Source organism: Chelmon rostratus, chromosome 13, assembly GCF_017976325.1.
Source record: "Chelmon rostratus isolate fCheRos1 chromosome 13, fCheRos1.pri, whole genome shotgun sequence".
NCBI lineage: Eukaryota > Metazoa > Chordata > Actinopteri > Chaetodontiformes > Chaetodontidae > Chelmon > Chelmon rostratus.
The window spans coordinates 226,819-246,182 of NC_055670.1; the positions used below are offsets into that span (position 1 = coordinate 226,819).

The 19,364-nt window shown below is 41.1% G+C and overlaps 1 protein-coding gene across 7 annotated transcripts in view; it reads right to left on the minus strand.

Annotated features, from left to right (window-relative positions):
* The window catches only part of lrch1 (leucine-rich repeats and calponin homology (CH) domain containing 1), a 128,264-nt gene that overhangs the window by 41,579 nt on the left and 67,321 nt on the right, over positions 1 to 19,364 (minus strand). For 6 of the 7 annotated variants that reach the window (XM_041951505.1, XM_041951503.1, XM_041951509.1 and 3 more), the window contains 6 exons: positions 11,835 to 11,940; positions 8,236 to 8,351; positions 7,549 to 7,619; positions 4,374 to 4,460; positions 3,592 to 3,669; positions 5 to 41 (listed from right to left, as the gene is read on the minus strand). In XM_041951505.1, the coding sequence (XP_041807439.1) occupies positions 5 to 41; positions 3,592 to 3,669; positions 4,374 to 4,460; positions 7,549 to 7,619; positions 8,236 to 8,351; positions 11,835 to 11,940 (495 nt within the window). The remainder of the gene's footprint in view (positions 1 to 4; positions 42 to 3,591; positions 3,670 to 4,373; positions 4,461 to 7,548; positions 7,620 to 8,235; positions 8,352 to 11,834; positions 11,941 to 19,364) is intronic. The other variant, XM_041951506.1, reaches the window with a different exon arrangement.

Consider the following 19,364-nt stretch of genomic DNA (forward strand, 5'->3'; position numbering starts at 1 on the left):
GTACCTTCGGTGTGGTAACATCGTCATCACTGTCCTGCCCACTGGAGAGGGAGAGAGAAATAAGCAAAGAAAAAGGGAGGATAAGATTAATGTTGCTAACAGCAGCAGTGATACAAATTTTACACATTGACCATGAACCTACATGTAGACTTTCAAAGTCAATGTGGTGGCTGAACTTCAGAAGGTAAAGCTGTATGATGCACATTTTTTTAATGATAAGTGATCATAAATGGATAATAAGTGATGCCAGGGTTAAATACTGGAAATTGATATCCTGGTATTTCCTGGAAAATGTAGACAAAGGATGGTGACCTGACTCTTAGGACCACCCAAAGAAAAACTATTTGTTCAACATTCATCTTTGTCCACGTTTTTAAATGTTTGTAGTCAGTTTAGCCTGTGGTTAGGTGAGTCTCACTGCTGCAATGTTTCTATGGTTACAATCAATTTAAGATACCTGTAGAACCTTCCTCCTTCCTTTCCCTGTGTTTCGCCTACCCCTCTGTGTCATGTCAGTCTCTCCCTGTGTCTGTCCTTGTGTTTGTGTGTGTGTGGACTGGGCATTTCCCTGCTCCCAGTACCAATCAGCCACCACGTCTGCAGCCAATCCACAATCATCTGCCACAGGATAAAAACCTGTATCTTCTCACCAGTCTTCGCTAGATTGTTGTACTCACTAGCCTGGTAACAAGTCTTGGCCACTTTGCTAGTCTTTGTGTTCTGTATTGCTTCTGAGTTTTCCTTGTCTGTATGACTAAAACTATTTTCTTTTTGCCTCAGGGTCATCTCCTCGTGTCTCAAATCTGCCATGTCTGCCCAGCACCAGTCCACCACCTGAACAAACTGCTGACTCACTTCACCTACCTGCCCGCTCCTTGTCTGGATCAACCTGGATCATCCCCCTTTAAACATTATCCAAATTTTGTGACAATAAATTCTTGTTCTTATCATTCACATACTCCTTTGTCTGTGCTCTGCATCAGAAGTTCAGCCATTAATCCCAGACCTTAACAAATTCAGCTGTTTCCCAGAACTACCACTGTGTTGGCCTGATGCACCACATGGTTTGCTACACAAAATTATTTGGGAAACTGTTTTGAAAAGGGCAGGCACTTTCAATAAGATACTAAGCAGTTGATAGGAGGAACCATCTGTCTATCACAGGCTTACTTCAACCAATGAGATCAATGTCGTAGTAGCAGAGTGTGTTTCTAATTCTTGCCTGTGAAGATTCTCATTCATCTAGGTCATTGTAAGCTTCAGGGCCTTCAGTCATTCGCAACTGGACTTGTCAGTTGTCTTAGAAGACGCTTCGCCTCTCATGCGAGCAGGCTTCATCTGTTCATGCGCACCAGACTAGATAGGACAGCTCTAGTCTAATGAAATGGTGCTAGGTTAAAGTATTTATCCCCTGAGTGAAGCCAACCCCCAAAACCAAGGATGGTGACATTCTATTGTGAGGCAAACAATCCCCCATTAAGGCGGGAAAGGGTGCAACCCTTGGGTGTCAACGACAGTCGTCTGCCTCGTTAGTGTCCCATTGTTGTCATTGGGAGGCTCCTTGAGCCATGTGTGAATGGCTCAAGGAGCTGGCTTGTTTATTTTCAGAGGCTAAATCTTTGAATCTCTTTGGGAGAGATGAAAGGACAGCATTGTACATGGGAGATAGGTGGTGTCTCAGACCTCCCCCTCTGTTCAGAGATGGTTTTTCAACCTTGACATAGATGGCTTCTCTTACTCCTCTTTCAAACCATCTGTCTTGTCTGTCCAGAATATGCACATTTTTATCCTCAAAGGAGTGTGCTTTCTCCTTGAGGTGCAGGTAAACAGCTGAGTTTAGACCCGAAGAGTTAGCCCTACTGTGTTGTGCCATGCGTCTGCTCAGTGGCTGTTTGGTTTCCCCAATATACAAGTCTGTGCATTCCTCACTGCACTGGACTGCATACACCAGATTGTTCTTCTGAGGGTGAGGTGTCTGGTCTTTGGGGTGCACCAGTCTTTGTCTGAGAGTGTTCCCAGGTTTGAAATGTACCGGGATGTTGTGTTTGTTAAAGATTCGCCCGAGTTTCTCTGATACACCAGACACATCTGGAATGACGATGTTATGCCGTCTGTCCCTCTTTTCTTCCTCTGTCACCCTGTTCTTTCTGGAAGCTGCTGAACTTTTCATAAAAGACCAGCTGGGATAACCACAGGTTTTGAGGGCCACCCTCAGGTGTTTGTGTTTCTTGTTGGAACATTATCAGCTCTGTGTTGGAGAGTTCTGATGAAGCCTAGTTTGTGTTCCAGTGGGTGGTACTGGAGGAGATACTGGTCTGTGTTAGTGGGTTTTCTGTAAACCCCAATATGGAGGTGCCTGTTCTCTCCAATGTGGACATCACAGTCCAAAAAAGGCAAACTCATGTCCTTGACATCGTCTCGAGTGAATTTGATGTTCTTGTCCACTGAGTTAATGTGCTCGGTGAAGGCTTGCACTTCTTGGCTTTGGATTTTTACCCACGTGTCATCCATATATCTGTACCAATGACTTGGTGTTGTTCCTTTAAAAGAGTTCAAAGTCGTTCTTTCCATGTTCTCCATGTACAGATTAGCCACAATGGGGGATACTGGTGAGCCCATCGCACACCCATGTTTTTGCCTGTAAAACCTTCCCCTGAATTGGAAATAGGTGGTTTTAGGCAGAGTTCCAGTAAATGGCATATTTGCTCCGGGTTAAGGGTAGTTCTGTTCTGCAAAGTGTTGTCTTGTAACAACTGCAGCCTCACTGTTTCCACAGCATCCTGAGTTGGAATGCATGTGAACAAAGATGTGACATCAAAGGAAACCATTGTTTCTGATGGGTCTAGTTTTAAGTCCCGGGCCTTATTGCTGTGTACATATTCTGGACAGAGAAGACCGATGGTTCGAAAGAGGGGTGAAAGAAGCCATCTATGTCAAGGTTGGAAAACCGTCTCTGAACAGATGGGGAGGTCTGATCTCCCACATACAATGCTGTCCTTTCATCTCTTCCTAAGAGATTTAAAAATTTAGCCTCTGAAACAAACAACAAAGCCATTCACACATGGCTCAAGGAGCCTCCCAATGACAACAATTGGACACTAACGAGGCAGACGACTGTCGTTGATACCCAAGGATTGCACCCTTAATGGGGGATCGTTTGCCTCACAATAGAATGATACCATCCTTGGTTTTGGGGGTTGGCCTCACTCAGAGGATAAATACTTGAACCTAGCACCATTTCATTAGACTAGAGCTGTCCTATCTAGTCTGGTGTGCATGAACTGATGAAGCCTACTCAGATGAGAGGCGAAATGTCTTCCAAGACTGTAATTCTTCACTCTCACTCTCATTCCTAAAGAGACGTTGAATGGTCTGAACGACTGCAGTTTGGCCACAAGGGCATAACTTGAAGGCTGGCAAGATGGATTAACACGATCTCTTGCAATCTTGTGAATCCAGCTGCCTTGCAATGTAACTGTTGAGGTGTTCTGGCATACAATTTTACCAGACACCTGCCAGGTAAAGAGAAATGAGTATTTTCCATGACCGCATGGTATAAACACATGGTAAAGCACACTCTGAAAGTCTTACTTGAGTGACTCTTCCACAGTGACCATCTCGACTGGGTAGAGGTGAACACCAGACAGGTAGTCCTGCTCTCTGTTCACTCTGATACAGAGAAGTACATTATTATCCAATACATTCATTTAATTTAGAAATTAAAAACTCCTCACCCAAGATTGTCTACAGTTCTAGTTCCCTTAGTGCCAGTAAATGGTACTATGGTTAGTACTAGTTATTTGACATTGGAGATCTTAATTCACTGATATATTAAATCTGGCAACTGGAAATCTGTGTGTTTTCTTGAAACCTTTGAATGAGATTTGATGTAAAGTAACAAGTTATAGATTTTGGATGTGAATCCACAATTTCATTTCACAAAGGCATTTTCTTCTTTGAGGGAAAACAAGCTGACATGAGTAAAAAGTTTTAAACATTTCCCATCAATACATTAACAAGTTTTGAGGATTGTATAACTTTGGTGGAAGTCAACACTGAGTGCTTTCGAGTTGATACAAAACTTATCAACTAGAAAGCAAAATGCAATTTTTATGGCTCTCATGCTTTCATTTTCAAAGAACTGGAAATTGAATGCTATTTATTTTGAATATTAACATAAAATAACAGTGTTAACTTTGCTAAGATAGCATTCTAACCATTGCACTAGACATGAAATAGAAAACATAAAGGTAGCGAAACATATTAATGGTGAGCAAAGTAAAATACGGAAAAGGCAAAGTTTTGGTTCATATTGACACAGTTATTGAAGCAGCCTAACTGTTGTAATACTCAGGGGTCATGCTGGTTCTCACCTGCTGGGGTCCTGCAGCAGCTCCACAGCTTCCTTCAGCTGGTTGATCATGTCAATGTGGAGCTCTGTGCCCCCTGTGACCTTCGAGCTGTAACCCCAAAGACACAAATAATGAGTAAAGCAAATATCCTAAAATCTAATCTACACCTAAACTTTCATGAAAGTATGGAATATCCACAACTCTCTGAAGGTTCTCAACTGATGGCGAACTGATATTTACACACATAAAAACACATATGATTGCTTCAATATAAAATATACAACAGTAAATACTGCAAACATGTGAAGATTTTTGTTTGCCTGAAAACAAACATTTTGTTGATCAATATGCAGCACCCAGGTCCCTTCCCATGAAGGAAGTACTTACGTTTACAACAGCAAAGTCACAATATAACCTCCATAGCATCTCATGGATAACAAATTTAAAATGTCAATAGAACAAATACCATTCCTGATATAGAAGTACTATGAAGTTAAACAGTTTAGTAGGGCTGTCAAATTGGCCAAACATGATTATTCCCTCTAAAAAACACACAGGTTTGAACAATCAATTTTTTGCACATTATATCCATAGGAGGGAAATCAAGTACAATGAGATACTACTTCTATAGTATTTCAACATCGCTGTATCTTCTGAAAGATCTACATACCTGCACAGTACAACATAAACAAATAAAAGCCTGTAACCTGTTGTTGAATTACTTTCACTATCAGCTTGACCTATATTTGATTTTCCATCAATGAAAGTGACGTGTGCAGAATTTCCAATTGGTGCCAATCCACATGTCCTGGAAGATGTCCCTGACAAACAGAAGGAATTACGATCAATGACTATCTGATTATGGACCTTATTTTCCCATATTTCTGTGTCCAAGTCCAAACAGACACAACCATTCTTGAAGTTTTTCCAGGATTTATCGAGAACGCTGAAGTCAATTGAATTAACTGGTGATATTTCCGTGTGTGAGCCACATGTGTTCTAGACTTTGTTTTAGGGGATGCCTTGTCGACTAAACTAGGAAAAAAATATTTAGATTATGTCACTGCTCTGGCACATTAAGTTGTCTGTGTCTTTTGATACATTACAATAGAGACAGTTTGCTGGAACATTGATGTTGGTGTCAGTAAAAATACATCACAATGAAAATACTGTATCATTTGCTGTCTGCTCACATCAAAACAACAAAAGTCGAACCACTGACTGTACGGTTCCTGCTGATTCTTTCTTACATTGGTAAACCATCACAATTGTCAAACCTGAATATGAGTGAATTGACAATATAAAACATCACAATCTATTCTCTGCAATTACGGGCTGTATTTTCCACCACCAACATAGGCAACACTCCTTTATTGCTCTTATTGTTCTTATTTGCACTTTTATTGTTCTTATTTGACCAGAGCTGGCGTGTTGCCTATTTTAATTGATTTTGGTGGGTCTCAGAATGCAAGGTAGAAAATACAGCCAGTATTGTGGAATATATTGTATAGTTTTATATTGTCGGGCTACAGTATACCACAATTCACTTAGTTAATTTAAACACAAGATACTTGTGCTCAAAAAGAGGATTCATTCTCAGTGAAGAACCTTGGAGCTCTAATCTGCCTCTATACATGCCAAAGAGCAGTGATTCCTAACATGTCTCTGGGGGTCATCAGGTGGAAACCTCCCTTCAACAGTGTTTCGCCTACTTAGTCCCACTACACCTCCAGGAGGTTAGGCAGTGAACTCCGGCGTCCCAGAGTCACCCCCCCTAGTGCCAGTTCACACTGCTCCTACACAATCCAAACAGCACCGCCACGTTCAACTGACCCAGAGATACTCCAGGTAGTGGCCAGTACCGATGCTACCATTTAACTATTGCTAATGCTAATGCTAACCGCTAAGAAGAACAGAAGAAGACAATACAGTTCCGATGCTACCATTTAGCTAATGTTACGTGCTAACCGCTACCTGCTAAGAGGAACAGAAGAAGACAATAAAGCTAGATTCACCTATACTGTTAATGTTAATTGCTAGCTACCAATACTAACTGCTAAGATACTATCATACTCTCACCGCCTTAGGCTATTGTTAGCTGCTACAATGCTACCACAGGCCTAGATGCCACATGTAACTGCCGATTGCCACACTACCATCATCTACACCTGCCTCTCACCAACTGCACCAAAAAAGCGGGGTGGGAATACAAACCCTGGTTTGGGTAGGGGGTAGAAAATAAAGAGGTACAGTCAAAAGATGAAAGTAGGGATTGGATACAGACCCTTGTTCGGGTAGGGGGTGGAAAATTTAGAGGGTGCTGAAGGTGGAGGCCTAAACCACAGACTAGATTTAACAGCCTCTTCTAACATTTCCTTCAAGAAGCAACAAACCCTACCATTTCCTTCAAAAAGCAAACAAAGCAGGAAAACAAACCCTAACATTTCACATATATTTGACAACTGCAATGGTTTACCAATGTGACTCCAATGTTTCTGTGGCACACTTGGGAAGGTATCAGCAGAAACCATACAGTCAGCAGTTCGACTTTTGCTGTTTTGATGTGAACAGAGAGCGAATTATATTTTCATAGTGAAGAGCACTAATGTTAACAACATTAATGTTCTAGCAAACTGTTTCCATTATAATTTCTCAAAAACTTGCAACATAGGAATGTATCTGGAATGTTTATTTTCTAGTTTAGTGGACAAGGTATCCTCATAAACAAAGCTTTAGACACATCTGGATCACACACGGGAATATCACCAGTTCATTGAACAACCAGTTAAACTGTAATACTGGCAGCCACAAATTGGGCCACAATATAATCCCTAATCTGAGTGTTTGTGCACTGTCAATGCACATCCACAAAAGATGTTTGTTTGCTGCTTTTTTATGTCCACAATTGAATATAAATTTTCACAATCAAATGTATGTGTCCACCTCCCTGCTCTGCTGATGGTTGAAGTCATGACCAGCCCTACTCTACCTCTGATTGGCTACTACTTGTTGTCGTCTTTGGTTGGGTTGGTTACATTTAGGCATGAGGCCTGAGTGGGGCTGGTCATGTGTTCACCATACCATGAAGAAAATATTACACAGGGTTGAATGGATTCACGATGCAACACAAAATGCATATGACTACTCCCAGACAACTTAGAAGTAGATGGAAAAATATACCCATGGATGAGCTTACACTTGTTCTATTGGCCAGTGTGAGTCTTCCTCTATCCTGAGGGGCTCACCCAAGTCTGCTGCTGTCCGACCCTGTGCACACACACACACACACACACACACACACACACACACACACACAATTCAGAGCTGCTACTACTGTACCCTGGTATACAAACTGAACAATAAGACATCGTAACAAACTCGTTCTGTATTTAAACAGTTCCTTCAACCAAGTCATGGGTTCAGAAACCGTCTCAAGCATTTGGTATGAAGGTATGAAGCGTAAAGCTACATAATTTCAATATCTTGGGATACTGAATGAATCTACATCATCAAGCTCCTCAGCTCTTTTTGTTGTCCACTTTTTTCAGGTTTAGTCCTCATTTAATCACAGCTGAGTCCGTTAATAACAGGACAGTCTGTCTAACTACTGTACTGTTGGGCCTTTTATGACAATGAAACCGACAACGACGACATAAAGTGACAATTTTGACTGTGGACTCCTTTACTGTCAAACAAATTGCAGACTGAGCTCAAAATGACAAGCAGTCTAATTAACTCTGCAAAAAGGTGGTACAATGATATAACAGTTTTACTAGACTTCACTCATTATTCATCGAGTTAACAGTTTACTACATCAATCTTTCATCAAGAATTGACTGAAACACTCTGAGAGGAGAAGCAGCACTAAAACATGTGGTCTTGCCTTGATGTAGTTGACGAAATTAGTACTGAGAGCAGAATCTCTGTAGCTGAACTGGTCCCTCTTGGCTTCCGTAGGACCCTCCTCAATCAGACAGACTGAGTCGGAGTTTGGGTCTGCTAGAATGGAGGAAATGTGAACTGTGAATGTCTTGAACTGATGTGTTGGACTCTTGGGCTCTCTCTGAAATCACTCTTTAGTACATAGTGCACTATGTTTACTGTCCACCATTTTATTTATTTTACGTGTAAATTTGTTCACTACACTGTGCCAAGAAAATAGTAGTATAATAGTGTGCATGGCATGTAAAAGTGCAGGAAGTAATCTTGGTCTTCTTAAATAAATTGCAGTCAGAATCCTGTTTCTTGTGCTTGCATCGGCTAAAAGAGTGGCGTGACATACACGAGACTGAACATGACTGAACTGAAGGGAGGCAAGGCACTGAAACATCACATCCTTTGGATGTTCCCAAGAAAACTGTCCAGAGTCTTTCACATAGAAATCAGTAAACAGGCTGCTATAAGCAACTGAGAATGTTGTGGAAGGTCTCATTTTTTAAGTTACAACTTTAAGTTGTTAAGATGTGTGAACAAATAAAAACTTTAAACAAGCTAATTTTCTAAATTAAGCTTATATTTAGGTGAAAAGTTGACCTGCTTATAATGTTGAGAGATTGTAAGAAAAAATAACCCAGTGGCCCCTTTTTTTACTCATCTAAGCTCATTTAATGTGACCCTCCATCAGCTTCTGATTGAGGCTGATTGAAGTCTATTTAAACTGTGTGTCTGGGGAGCTGCTGGTGTTCTCTAATAGTGTTCAACAGCCCAGATACTCACTGACATAGCTCACTAAGCAATCGAGCAAGTGCAGCAAATGCGTCCCCATTATTCATTTCTTACCTCACTTTTTGTCTTTTAACAATAAACTTATCACCATAAAGTTGTCACAAACAAGTGATCATATTTAAGCAGCCAATATCTATGATATTTTTTTCTATTTTCAGCAACTGACAAAGACAAGTAATTAAAAAAGTAAATAAATAAATCACACATTTTTAGACCACCCTTTGAGTTGGTTCAGTTGAACCAGGAACATTATTTGCCATACTTTGGCTGCCAATCACAAGCTGTCAATTCACATTGATTCTGACTATTTACAAAAGTGGGAAACATGCCATTTAGATTAAAGGAGAAATTTTCCACACTTATTGTAAATATCCAATCAATGTTGATGGTAAATGTAGTGAACTGAATACATATACATTTCATTTACATTTCTCAGTGTGTGGTATATTGACATAGAAAACTAAGCTTTTCTTTTGCTACTTGCACAGCCGTTGCATTGCCTACATGTACAAGGACATATGCGTGAGCTCCTGACGCTGAACCCCAAACCCACAGAGTATGTGGGGGTGAGCTTGTAGGTGTTTCAAATGCAACTCAAGGCAAATAAAGGTGGTGTTTGACACAGACTAATTACTATTCTTAGGGTTTGTGCAGGTGATGGAAATCCTTGAAAATGGTTTGACTTTTAATGTGGTGTCTTCAAAGTTTGATAAGTGCTTGGATTTTGGATAAACTGCTTAAAACTGCCTCAGCCAGGTTTTAAAGGATGCCAAGTCTATTTGTAGACTGTTGACACATTTTGAAACATTGAATTTTCTTAGTGTTTTCCTTTGTCACCCTTCTGCAGAATGCTATCACAAAACATATTTTTTGTTGTTTAATAACATCTGATTTAATGTTATGAAGTTAAATAATCATTGTAAGTTTATATATGTATTTGAATATGTAATTCACCACTGTGTGGCTGTGAGGTGCTGGAAAAACTTGAAAATGCACCCTGTGTTATGTCTCGTCAAGTCTGTTAATGTGTTTTGTTCACGAGCGTCATGTCTTGTCTTGCACTTCCTGTTTTATTGTGAAACCTAACTCTCCTCTCGTTTCAGGCCCTTGACTTCCCGGTGTGTTTTCCGCCTGTGTGATTGTCTACCCCGCCCTAATTGTCTCCACCTGTTCATTGTTACCTCGTGTATATATAGTCCGCGTCTCCCTTTGTCCTGTGCCAGATTGTCTCGTGCCATGTCTTGTACTACCTTGCTGTCTAGCTTTCTTGATCCTTGTCTCCTGAGTACCTAGTAAGTCTTGTTAGTAGTATTGAGTCATATCTTTTGTTGTTACTTTTCCTCTGAGTTTAAGTTTTGCCTTGCGCCTTTTGTTTGATACTTTTCTCGTAGTCTATTGCCAAATTAGTTTGCTATTTTTCCATTTTGATCCTTAGCGCTTTTGTTTGTACTTTGATTATCTTCCCTTGTTTTGTTATATCATCCTGAGCGATTTAAGTTAATAAATTATTCTTATTTTGAAACCTTTCGCTGCTGTGTGGTTCTGCATTTTTGAGTCCTGACATCTCGTGCCTCCGGGCCTGTCACCCTGAAAATGCTTGAGAAGTCCTTAAATTTGACTACAGAAAAGGTGTACGAACCCCGAAGTTGTATCTGTTTTATCTGCCACAGTCACACACATTATGCTTCTGAATGGTCAAACAGTATTGTCTACCACTCATGACTTCTGCTTTTTGCTACTTTGTGAATTTAAAAAATATAAACACACTGTACTATGCACTGACATGTCATCTTATTTTGGTCTTTGGTCTTAAATATAGTCATTACTATATTTCAATTAAAGTTTATATATATATATATATATATATATAGAGAGAGAGAGAGAGAGAGACTTCATATTAGATGGTTAAGGCTTATCTGTATCTTTGTATGTTTCAGCATGCTTTCTATATGGACCATTGGAGGGCCATTGGCTCTGTCGCAATGTATTATACAGGCAAGACGCCGCATTTCTTCAGCTGTATACGTTGCCTCAAATTAATACCTTGGGTGAATATCAGAGTCCACGAAAACACTATAAATAGCATCCTCGTCCATTACATCCTCTGCACTCGTATAAAATATGGCATTTTTTATGAGTTTATCATAATATTGGATAGTTTAGCCAACGGAAATTTGTAGTTTACCCACCTTTTTATGTTACCATTACATTACCTCAATCATTTTGTCATTCTTCTGATAACCATTTCCTATCATGAAAGTACGTATGCAATTACGTACTGTTCTCTTACTCTTAACAACTAAGATGTTACACATATATCTCTCTGTATACTGTTCAGTTGAAATAATTAATGAGGTTAACTGTGAGGAGAAGTGCATTTAATAAGATATTGTTTGTTAATCGTTAATACTGATTTCAGGTGATACTTGTCTGCAAACAGAAAATAATCAACAGACATTTTTGATGGTCAGTTTGAGTCATTCATCAGACAAAAATCCAAAACATTCTCTTGTTTGCTGTTTTATCTTTTCTATTTCAATGAAACTTGAATTAAACTTCATTTAAAAATATATATATAATATAGACACATTCACACACACAGCACAGAGACACACGTGTCCGATGTACATATATATCGTATATTATACTGTCAACACACAACTTTACTGTCTGTCTATACTCATACATAGTTTTTTTTAATAACAACCACATCCTGGGCACTATCAGCTATTTGTGTGTGCATGCATATGTGCATACCTGTGAGAGAGCTGATGTGTTCACTTGAGTTGTCTTTACTGATTGCCTCCTCCTCTGTGATGTGACTCATTGGTACATTTAGACTCAAACTGTCTTCATCTGACGGCTGCGAAAAACAAGAACAGACCTGGCTTAGAGCTGAAACCATTGATAAGTTGATCAACAGAAAAGTAATAAATAACAAAAAATATTTATTAATTTTTTGAAGTCATTTATTTGGCAAAACTGCCAACCATTCTCTGGTCCCAGCTTCTCCACTGAATATTTTGGGGTTTTGGATTATTGGTTACAAAATAAGGACTGTCATGATCTGGTTTTGGCATTTCCTGTTTTATGTTGAAGGTTCACCTCATGTGTTCTCTTTTGCTTTACTTCCTGTATTTTTTCCCACCTTAGTCAGATAAAATAAGACAAGATAAGATAAGATAAAACTTTATTTATCCCCAGCTGGGGAAATTTGGGCATTACAGCAGCATGTGAAAAATAGCAGCAGAGGTAGAGAACATTCGAAAAAAAACAAAAACAAAATAAAAATACAAATAAAAAGTAGACTATATATATATATATATATGTGCATATTATACAAGCAAAATGGAATTTGACTAGAAAGAAAAAGAAAATATGTCGAAAAAAATATAGAAGAAATATGTATAAAGTGTTTATTGCCCCAGTAGCTGTGGAAAAAAGAACAATGTAAGCTGCCTTTAGATTAAAAATAGCAATAAATAGTGTTACTACTATTGTAAAAGGAAATATGTAAAATTGCACAAAATGTATGATATGAGCGTACTTTGTCAAACTGTCACACCGTGGTGAGGATTGTACCATCTTGGGTTTTCTGTCTTGTCATTTCCTGTTTTTATTTTGAAAGTCTAATCTCCTCTTGTTTCAGAGCACTTGCCTTTCCTCATGTGTTACCATTTTGTCTGCCCTAATTACCTATTGTCTCCACCTGTTCTGCATTACCCTCCTTGTGTTTAAATAGTCTGCGTCTTCCTTGTCTTGTGCCAGAGTGTCTTTGTCTGTTGGTCGAGTCACCCGAGCCTGTCATTGTCCGTAGCCACAGCATTCAACCACATTAGCCTTTTTCCTCTTTGAGAGTGATTTTTTGTTTGTTTTTTGATAGTTTAGTTTTTGCCTTCTTGTTCTTTATTTTGCTCGTTGTTGTGTCATAGTCCTCGATTAGAGTGTTTTTTGTTCCACAGCCATTGTTCTTTAATCTGTTGTAGATCCTCTTTTGTTTGTTCCGAGTGAACTTAAGTTTGCTATTTCTCCAGTCTGATTTCCTCCCTTTTGGAGTGTTTTGCGTTTTGATAGCCTTTTGAGTTTCTTCCTCCCTCGGGAGCCATTTTGTTTGTTTTATTATGTAGCTCTAGTAATCTTTTCCTTATCCTCCATTAGGAGCATTTTTTGTTATCTTGTTTATTTCTTTGCTTTATTGTGAGAGTATTCTGCTACTAACTTCCCTAGATAAAGTAATCTAGCGTGTTTGTTTGTCACTCATCTAAGAGGTCTGGGTTTCGTGATAGTAAACTTGTGTTCTGTGAAATCTCTGCATCAGTCTTATGTTAAGTGGTGCTGGAGTTGAATAATCTGACATCTGATGGAATGAAGGACCTGAGGTAGCGTTCCTTCTTACACACTGGATGCAGCAGTCTGTTACTAAAGGAGCTGCTAAGGGCCCACACTGTGTCATGCAGGGGATGAGAGGGGTTGTCCATGATTGATATCAGCTTGGCTAACATCCTCCTCTCACCTACATCCTCAGTGGTGTCCAGAGGGCAGTCCAGGACAGAGCCAGCTCTTCTGACCTGTTTATTAAAGGATAACTTTTGTTTTTTACAACCTGGACCTTAATTGTAGCATTAAATACGACCATTTAGACACCCAGACAACTTTGGTGGCATTTGGAGTCGTTTTGAAGAAATTAGCCACAGAAGAGCGGCGCGTATATCCGTATAATGCGAGTAATTGGGGCACCCGTGCGTAGCCTCTATAAACGCATAATCTGCGGCGAAACTCGTTCATATTCCAATATTTTGTTATGATATGCTGGCGCTATTCCCCTCTGAGCCCGTGGTGGCATGTTATCAACATCCAGTGTCTCTAGACAACTACTTCTGACGTGGATGACGTCATTTTCGAGCGCCGCGCGCTGCGAGCAACCAGCCACAACACGGCTAACTCTGCGGCGGTCGGCTAGTTTAGCTGTAGTTTGCGACTGTTATTTTTCACAAAATGGATGAATATTTTTCCGACTCTGAGGTGGTGGACGATGACTTTGTTTACAATGGACGTCCTTACCGTTTGAGCCAGAGTGCACGGACGAGGAGCCCGTTGAAAGGAGGACGCGGAGGCAGAGAGAGGAACAGCTGGTCAAACAACAACAAACGGCTGTGCGTCCACGAGTAGACGGTAACTGGTGGTGTTCTTGTGGACAATGTTCATCGATGACAACAGAGGAGGATATGTTCATCGATGACAACAGAGGAGGATATGTTCATCGATGACAACAGAGGAGGATGTGTCAATAAACGTCTGTATCACAACACTGGAGGATTTCCGCGCAATGATAAACCGGGCTGTGGTGGAGACGTTTTTTCGCGTCCCTAAAGTGAACTTGAAGACCCAGCCAAAGCCTGCAGGACCAAGTGGGCAACTTCCGATTGAGTAAGTAGCTTACACACATGTATAGATTGTTTATTTGCCTTGGTTTTGTTTGCCAGAAGTTTATCATTGCGCGGAAATCCTCCAGTGTTGTGACACAGACATTTATTGACACATCCAGACGCGTATCTCCTGGCCGCAAGTCCTACTCTGAGCAACAGAGGCATTCCTCCTCTGTTGTCATCGATGAACATTGTCCACAAGAACACCACCAGTTACCGTCTACTCGTGGACGAGCAGCCGTTTGTTGTTGTTTGGCTGTTCCTCTCTCTGCCTCCGCGTCCTCCTTTCAACGGGCTCCTCGTCCGTGTACTCTGGCTCAATCGGTAAGGACGTCCATCGTAAACAAAGTCATCGTCCACCACCTCAGAGTCGGAAAAATATTCATCCATTTTGTGAAAAATAACAGTCGCAAACTACAGCTAAACTAGCCGACCGCCGCAGAGTTAGCCGTGTTGTGGCTGGTTGCTCGCAGCGCGCGGCGCTCGAAAATGACGTCATCCATGTCAGAAGTAGTTGTCTAGAGACACTGGATGTTGATAACATGCCACCACGGGCTCAGAGGGGAATAGCGCCAGCATATCATAACAAAATATTGGAATATGAACGAGTTTCGCCGCAGATTATGCGTTTATAGAGGCTACGCACGGGTGCCCCAATTACTCGCATTATACGGATATACGCGCCACTCTTCTGTGGCTAATTTCTTCAAAACAACTAAAAATGCCACCAAAGTTGTCTGGGTGTCTAAATGGTCGTATTTAATGCTAAAAATAAAGTCCAGGTTGTAAATAACGAATGTTATCCTTTAAGTCCCTTTCTGTCCGTCCCTTCTACAGCCCCAGACGAACACTACGTAAAAGACTGCAGATGCAACCACAGAGTCATAAAAAGTCCTCAGTCATGTCCTACACACTCCAAAGGACCTCAGTCTCCTCAGGAGATGAAGACAACTTTGGCCCTTCCTGTACAGGGTGTCAGTGTTCGTGGACCAGTTTATGGTTTAGGTGTACACACAGGTATTTGTACTCCTCAACGATCTCAATGTCAAAACCCTGGTTGCACACCGGTGTAGTCTGTGGTGCTTTCCTGAGGAAGTCAATCACCATCTCCTTGGTCTCTTATTCATGTGCAGGTGGTTAAGTCCACACCAGTTGACAAAGTTAGTGATGACTTACCTGTATTCCAAATCGTTCCCCTGCGATACACATCCAACGATGGCTGTATCGTCGGAGAACTTCTGGAGGTGGCAGCTGGTTGTGTTGTGTCTTAAGTCTGATGTGTAGAGGGTGAAGAGGAAACGAGAAAGCACTGTACCCTGCGGAGCCCAGGTGTTGCAAACTGCCACATCTGACACACAGTCGCAAAGCCTCACATACTGTGGTCTGTTGGTGAGGTAGTTGATGGTCCATGCAGCCAGGTGACAGTCTACTCTAAGTCTTTCCAGCTTCCCCCTCAGCAGTGATGGCTGGATCGTGTTGAAACCATTGGAGAAGTCAAAAAACATGATCCTCACTGTGTTATCAGTGCTGTCCAGATGGGAAAAAGAGTGATGGAGCAGGTAGATGATAGCGTCTTCCACACCAATGCCTGGTCGGTATGCAAACTGTCGGGGGTCCAGCTCGCTGCCCACCAGGTGACGAAGATGGTTAAGTATAATCCTCTCCAGAGTCTTCATCAGGTGGGAAGTTAAGGCTACAGCCCTGAAGTGGTTGGGCTCACTGGGATGCACAGTCTTTGGCACTGGAACCACACAGGAAGTTTTCCACAGGGCAGGAACTCTCTCCAGACTGAGGGTCATATTGAAGATGTGCTGAAGAACCCCACAGAGCTGATCTGCACAGTCCCCGAGCAGTCTGGAGCTGATGCCATCAGGGCCGGTTGCCTTCCTCATCTTTGTCTTCTTGAGCTCCTTCCTCACCTGATCAGCTGTTATGTAGAGGCCGGGTGGGGGACAGGGGGGTGGCTCCTGTTGGGTGAGAAGGGGAGCTGGGTTTGAAGTCTGTGATGTGGATTGGAGGGGGGTGAAGTGGTTAAGGACAGAGCTGCTGGTGTCAGGGATGCACTGGGGGGAAGGGAGGGGATGCTGAGAGGTAACGCTGTCTGGTCTGGGCTCTGGTGGATGGGAGAGGGAACAGGGGTAGAATCAAACCTGTTAAAAAACAAGTTCAGCTAATTTGGCCATTCCCTATCTCCAGATTCTGGGCTACTGCCGTTGTTGCTGCTGTGGCCTGAGATGGTTTTCAGGCCCCTCCAAACCTCTCTGGCATTGTTCCCCTGCAGGTGCTCCTCCAGCTTCCTCCTTTAGCTCTCCTTGCCTTTCCTGATCTCTCTTTTCAGCTCCCTCTGAACCCTCTTAAACTCAGTTCTGTCCCCAGATCTAAAAACCCTCTTCTTCTCATTCAATAGGGCTTTTAGTTCAGGGGACACCCAGGGTTTTTTATTTGGGAAACACTGTACCTTTCTGGTCGGCACAGTGTTGTCCACACAAAAGTTAATGTAGTCCGAGATGCATGTTGTCAAACTGTCAACGTCCTCCCTGTGTGGACTGCACAACACTTCCCAGTCGGTGGTGTCAAAACAGTCCCTCAGTGCCATACTGGACTCCTCTGACCATGTCCTCACATGCCTAATGGTTGGCCATTGTTTATTTACCAAAGGTATGTAAGTAGGTTGCAAATGAACCAGGCTGTGATCAGTGGGGGAGGGGTGAAGAGTTGTCAGCATCCTTGGTGTTTGCATACAGTAAATCCAGTGTTTTATTGTCTCTGGTGTCGCATTTGACAAATGATTGTTTGATTTTTTTTCAACCGTCTCATTAGTTGTCCTCCCCCATGTATTTAAGCCTGTGGTTTCCCCTCAGTCTTTGTCAGCTCGTCCTCGTTCCTTTGTGTCAACCGTTCCTGTCCGTGTGAGTTGTATCTCTGGTTTCCTGGTATTCTGGAGTTTTGGAGATTTAGTTTCATTTTACTTTGCCTGAATTGGACTCGCTTAGTTTGGATTTCTGTTTGCCTTATCTGATTTTTGCCTTATTCTCTTTGGACGTGTTTATTTTCTCGTCTTTGGACTTCTCTCCCTTGTTTTGGATCATGTTACCACATTGGACCATTCTGTGGTTTTGATCTGTCACCTGCCTGTAAGTCCTGGAGGTTTATTATCCTAATAAATGTGTTGAACTGCACCAGCCTTGCCATGTTGTCTGCATTTGGGTTCAACCCCTCTCCACCTGCGACGCCAACCATGACAAGGACAATTAAAAACATCACCTTGGGCTCTGGGAAAACTGTGATGGACATTTTTCACTATTTTCTGACATTACATAATATGGGTTTCATACCAAAGAAGAATGAAAATATGACTTTTGACGTATGACCTCTGATGTGAGACAACATCAGCGTTAAACCATAAACGTATATAGGTTGTACCACTTTGGCTGTTGCTGCCCTAATGGTCAGAGCACGTTGTGCCTCCTAGTGGATGGATGTCGGAGGCATGAGGTCTCTTCACAATTGAAATCATAACTTGCTGGATTTTCCACCAATTTTCAAACTGTTTGGTTTGCTACAAATACTTGAAATTAATGTGATATGTGATAAAGGATACTAGGTGAAAATACAGGTTTTACTTTATTTTGCTAACAGTAATTATTCTATACCATACTATATAAAATAAAGTTGCCCTACGTAATTAGTTTCAAAATATACTTTTTTCTTGCTGCATATAAAATGCAAATACCATGATCCTGTTTTGTACACTGATTTGTTTATTTAAGTGTCCTGCACCATATGGTGTGCAGCCTATATGGTCTTACAGGACATTAGACAGCAACAATGCCCAGGAAGGTCACATAACAATTTCTAATATATGGTTTAACAAATTAATAAAGAGATCATTTCAAAACATTTAATTTCCATGAAAGAAAATGTTGGATACAGTGGTCTCTGTTCTAATTGCCATGGATTTGCTACAAATATTGCAAAAATCTCCTCCCTAAAGAGCCAACTCAACATATTGCCTTCAGACCAGAACCAAAAACAAAGCATAGTTCTTCAACAAGATTTTTTTCAAACAGATGGCTTCTCAAGTAGCTTTTTATGGGGCAGTGGAACAGAAAATCAAATTCATCATCAACAACACTAAGATAACAAAAAACACATACATACTGCTCTTCGGGAATATCTTTACCTCTGTCTACCTCAACTGCCAGTGATAGGGTACCAGTTCTTAACTGAGCACAGAGGGACTTCTGCCCTTTCTTTAAATGAAGTGTTATATAAGGTTCTATGTAATAATCTAGTTTGATTTGAACTTAGGTTTCTGAGCTTTGATTTATTTCAGACCTCGCTTTTCCACTGTTACCCATGGGTCTGTAATAGTTTTAGTTTGACCATATTTACAGTGGCTTGAAAAAGTATTCATACCCCTTGAACTTTTCCACATTTTGTTCTGACCACAAACATAAATATACTTTATTGGCAAACAATTGTGAAGTAGAAGGAAAATTGTACATGATTTTCAATTTCTTTCACAAATAAAAAACTGAAGTGTGGCGTGCAAAAGTATTCAGCCCCCTTTTCTGTGAGTGCAACCAGTTGCCTTCAGAAGTTGCCTGATGATTTCTGAATGATCAAATGTTGACTTAATGATTAAACAGAGTCCACCTGTGTGTAATCTAACCTTAGTATAAATACAGCTGTTCTGTGAGGGCCTCAGAGGTTTGTTCAGAGGACATTAGTCAGCGAACGGCATCATAAAGTCCAAGGAACACACCAGACAGGTCAGGGATAAAGTTGTGGAGAAGTTTAAAGCACGGTTAAGTTGTAAAAAGACTTTCCAAGCTTTGAACATCTCACAGAGCACTGT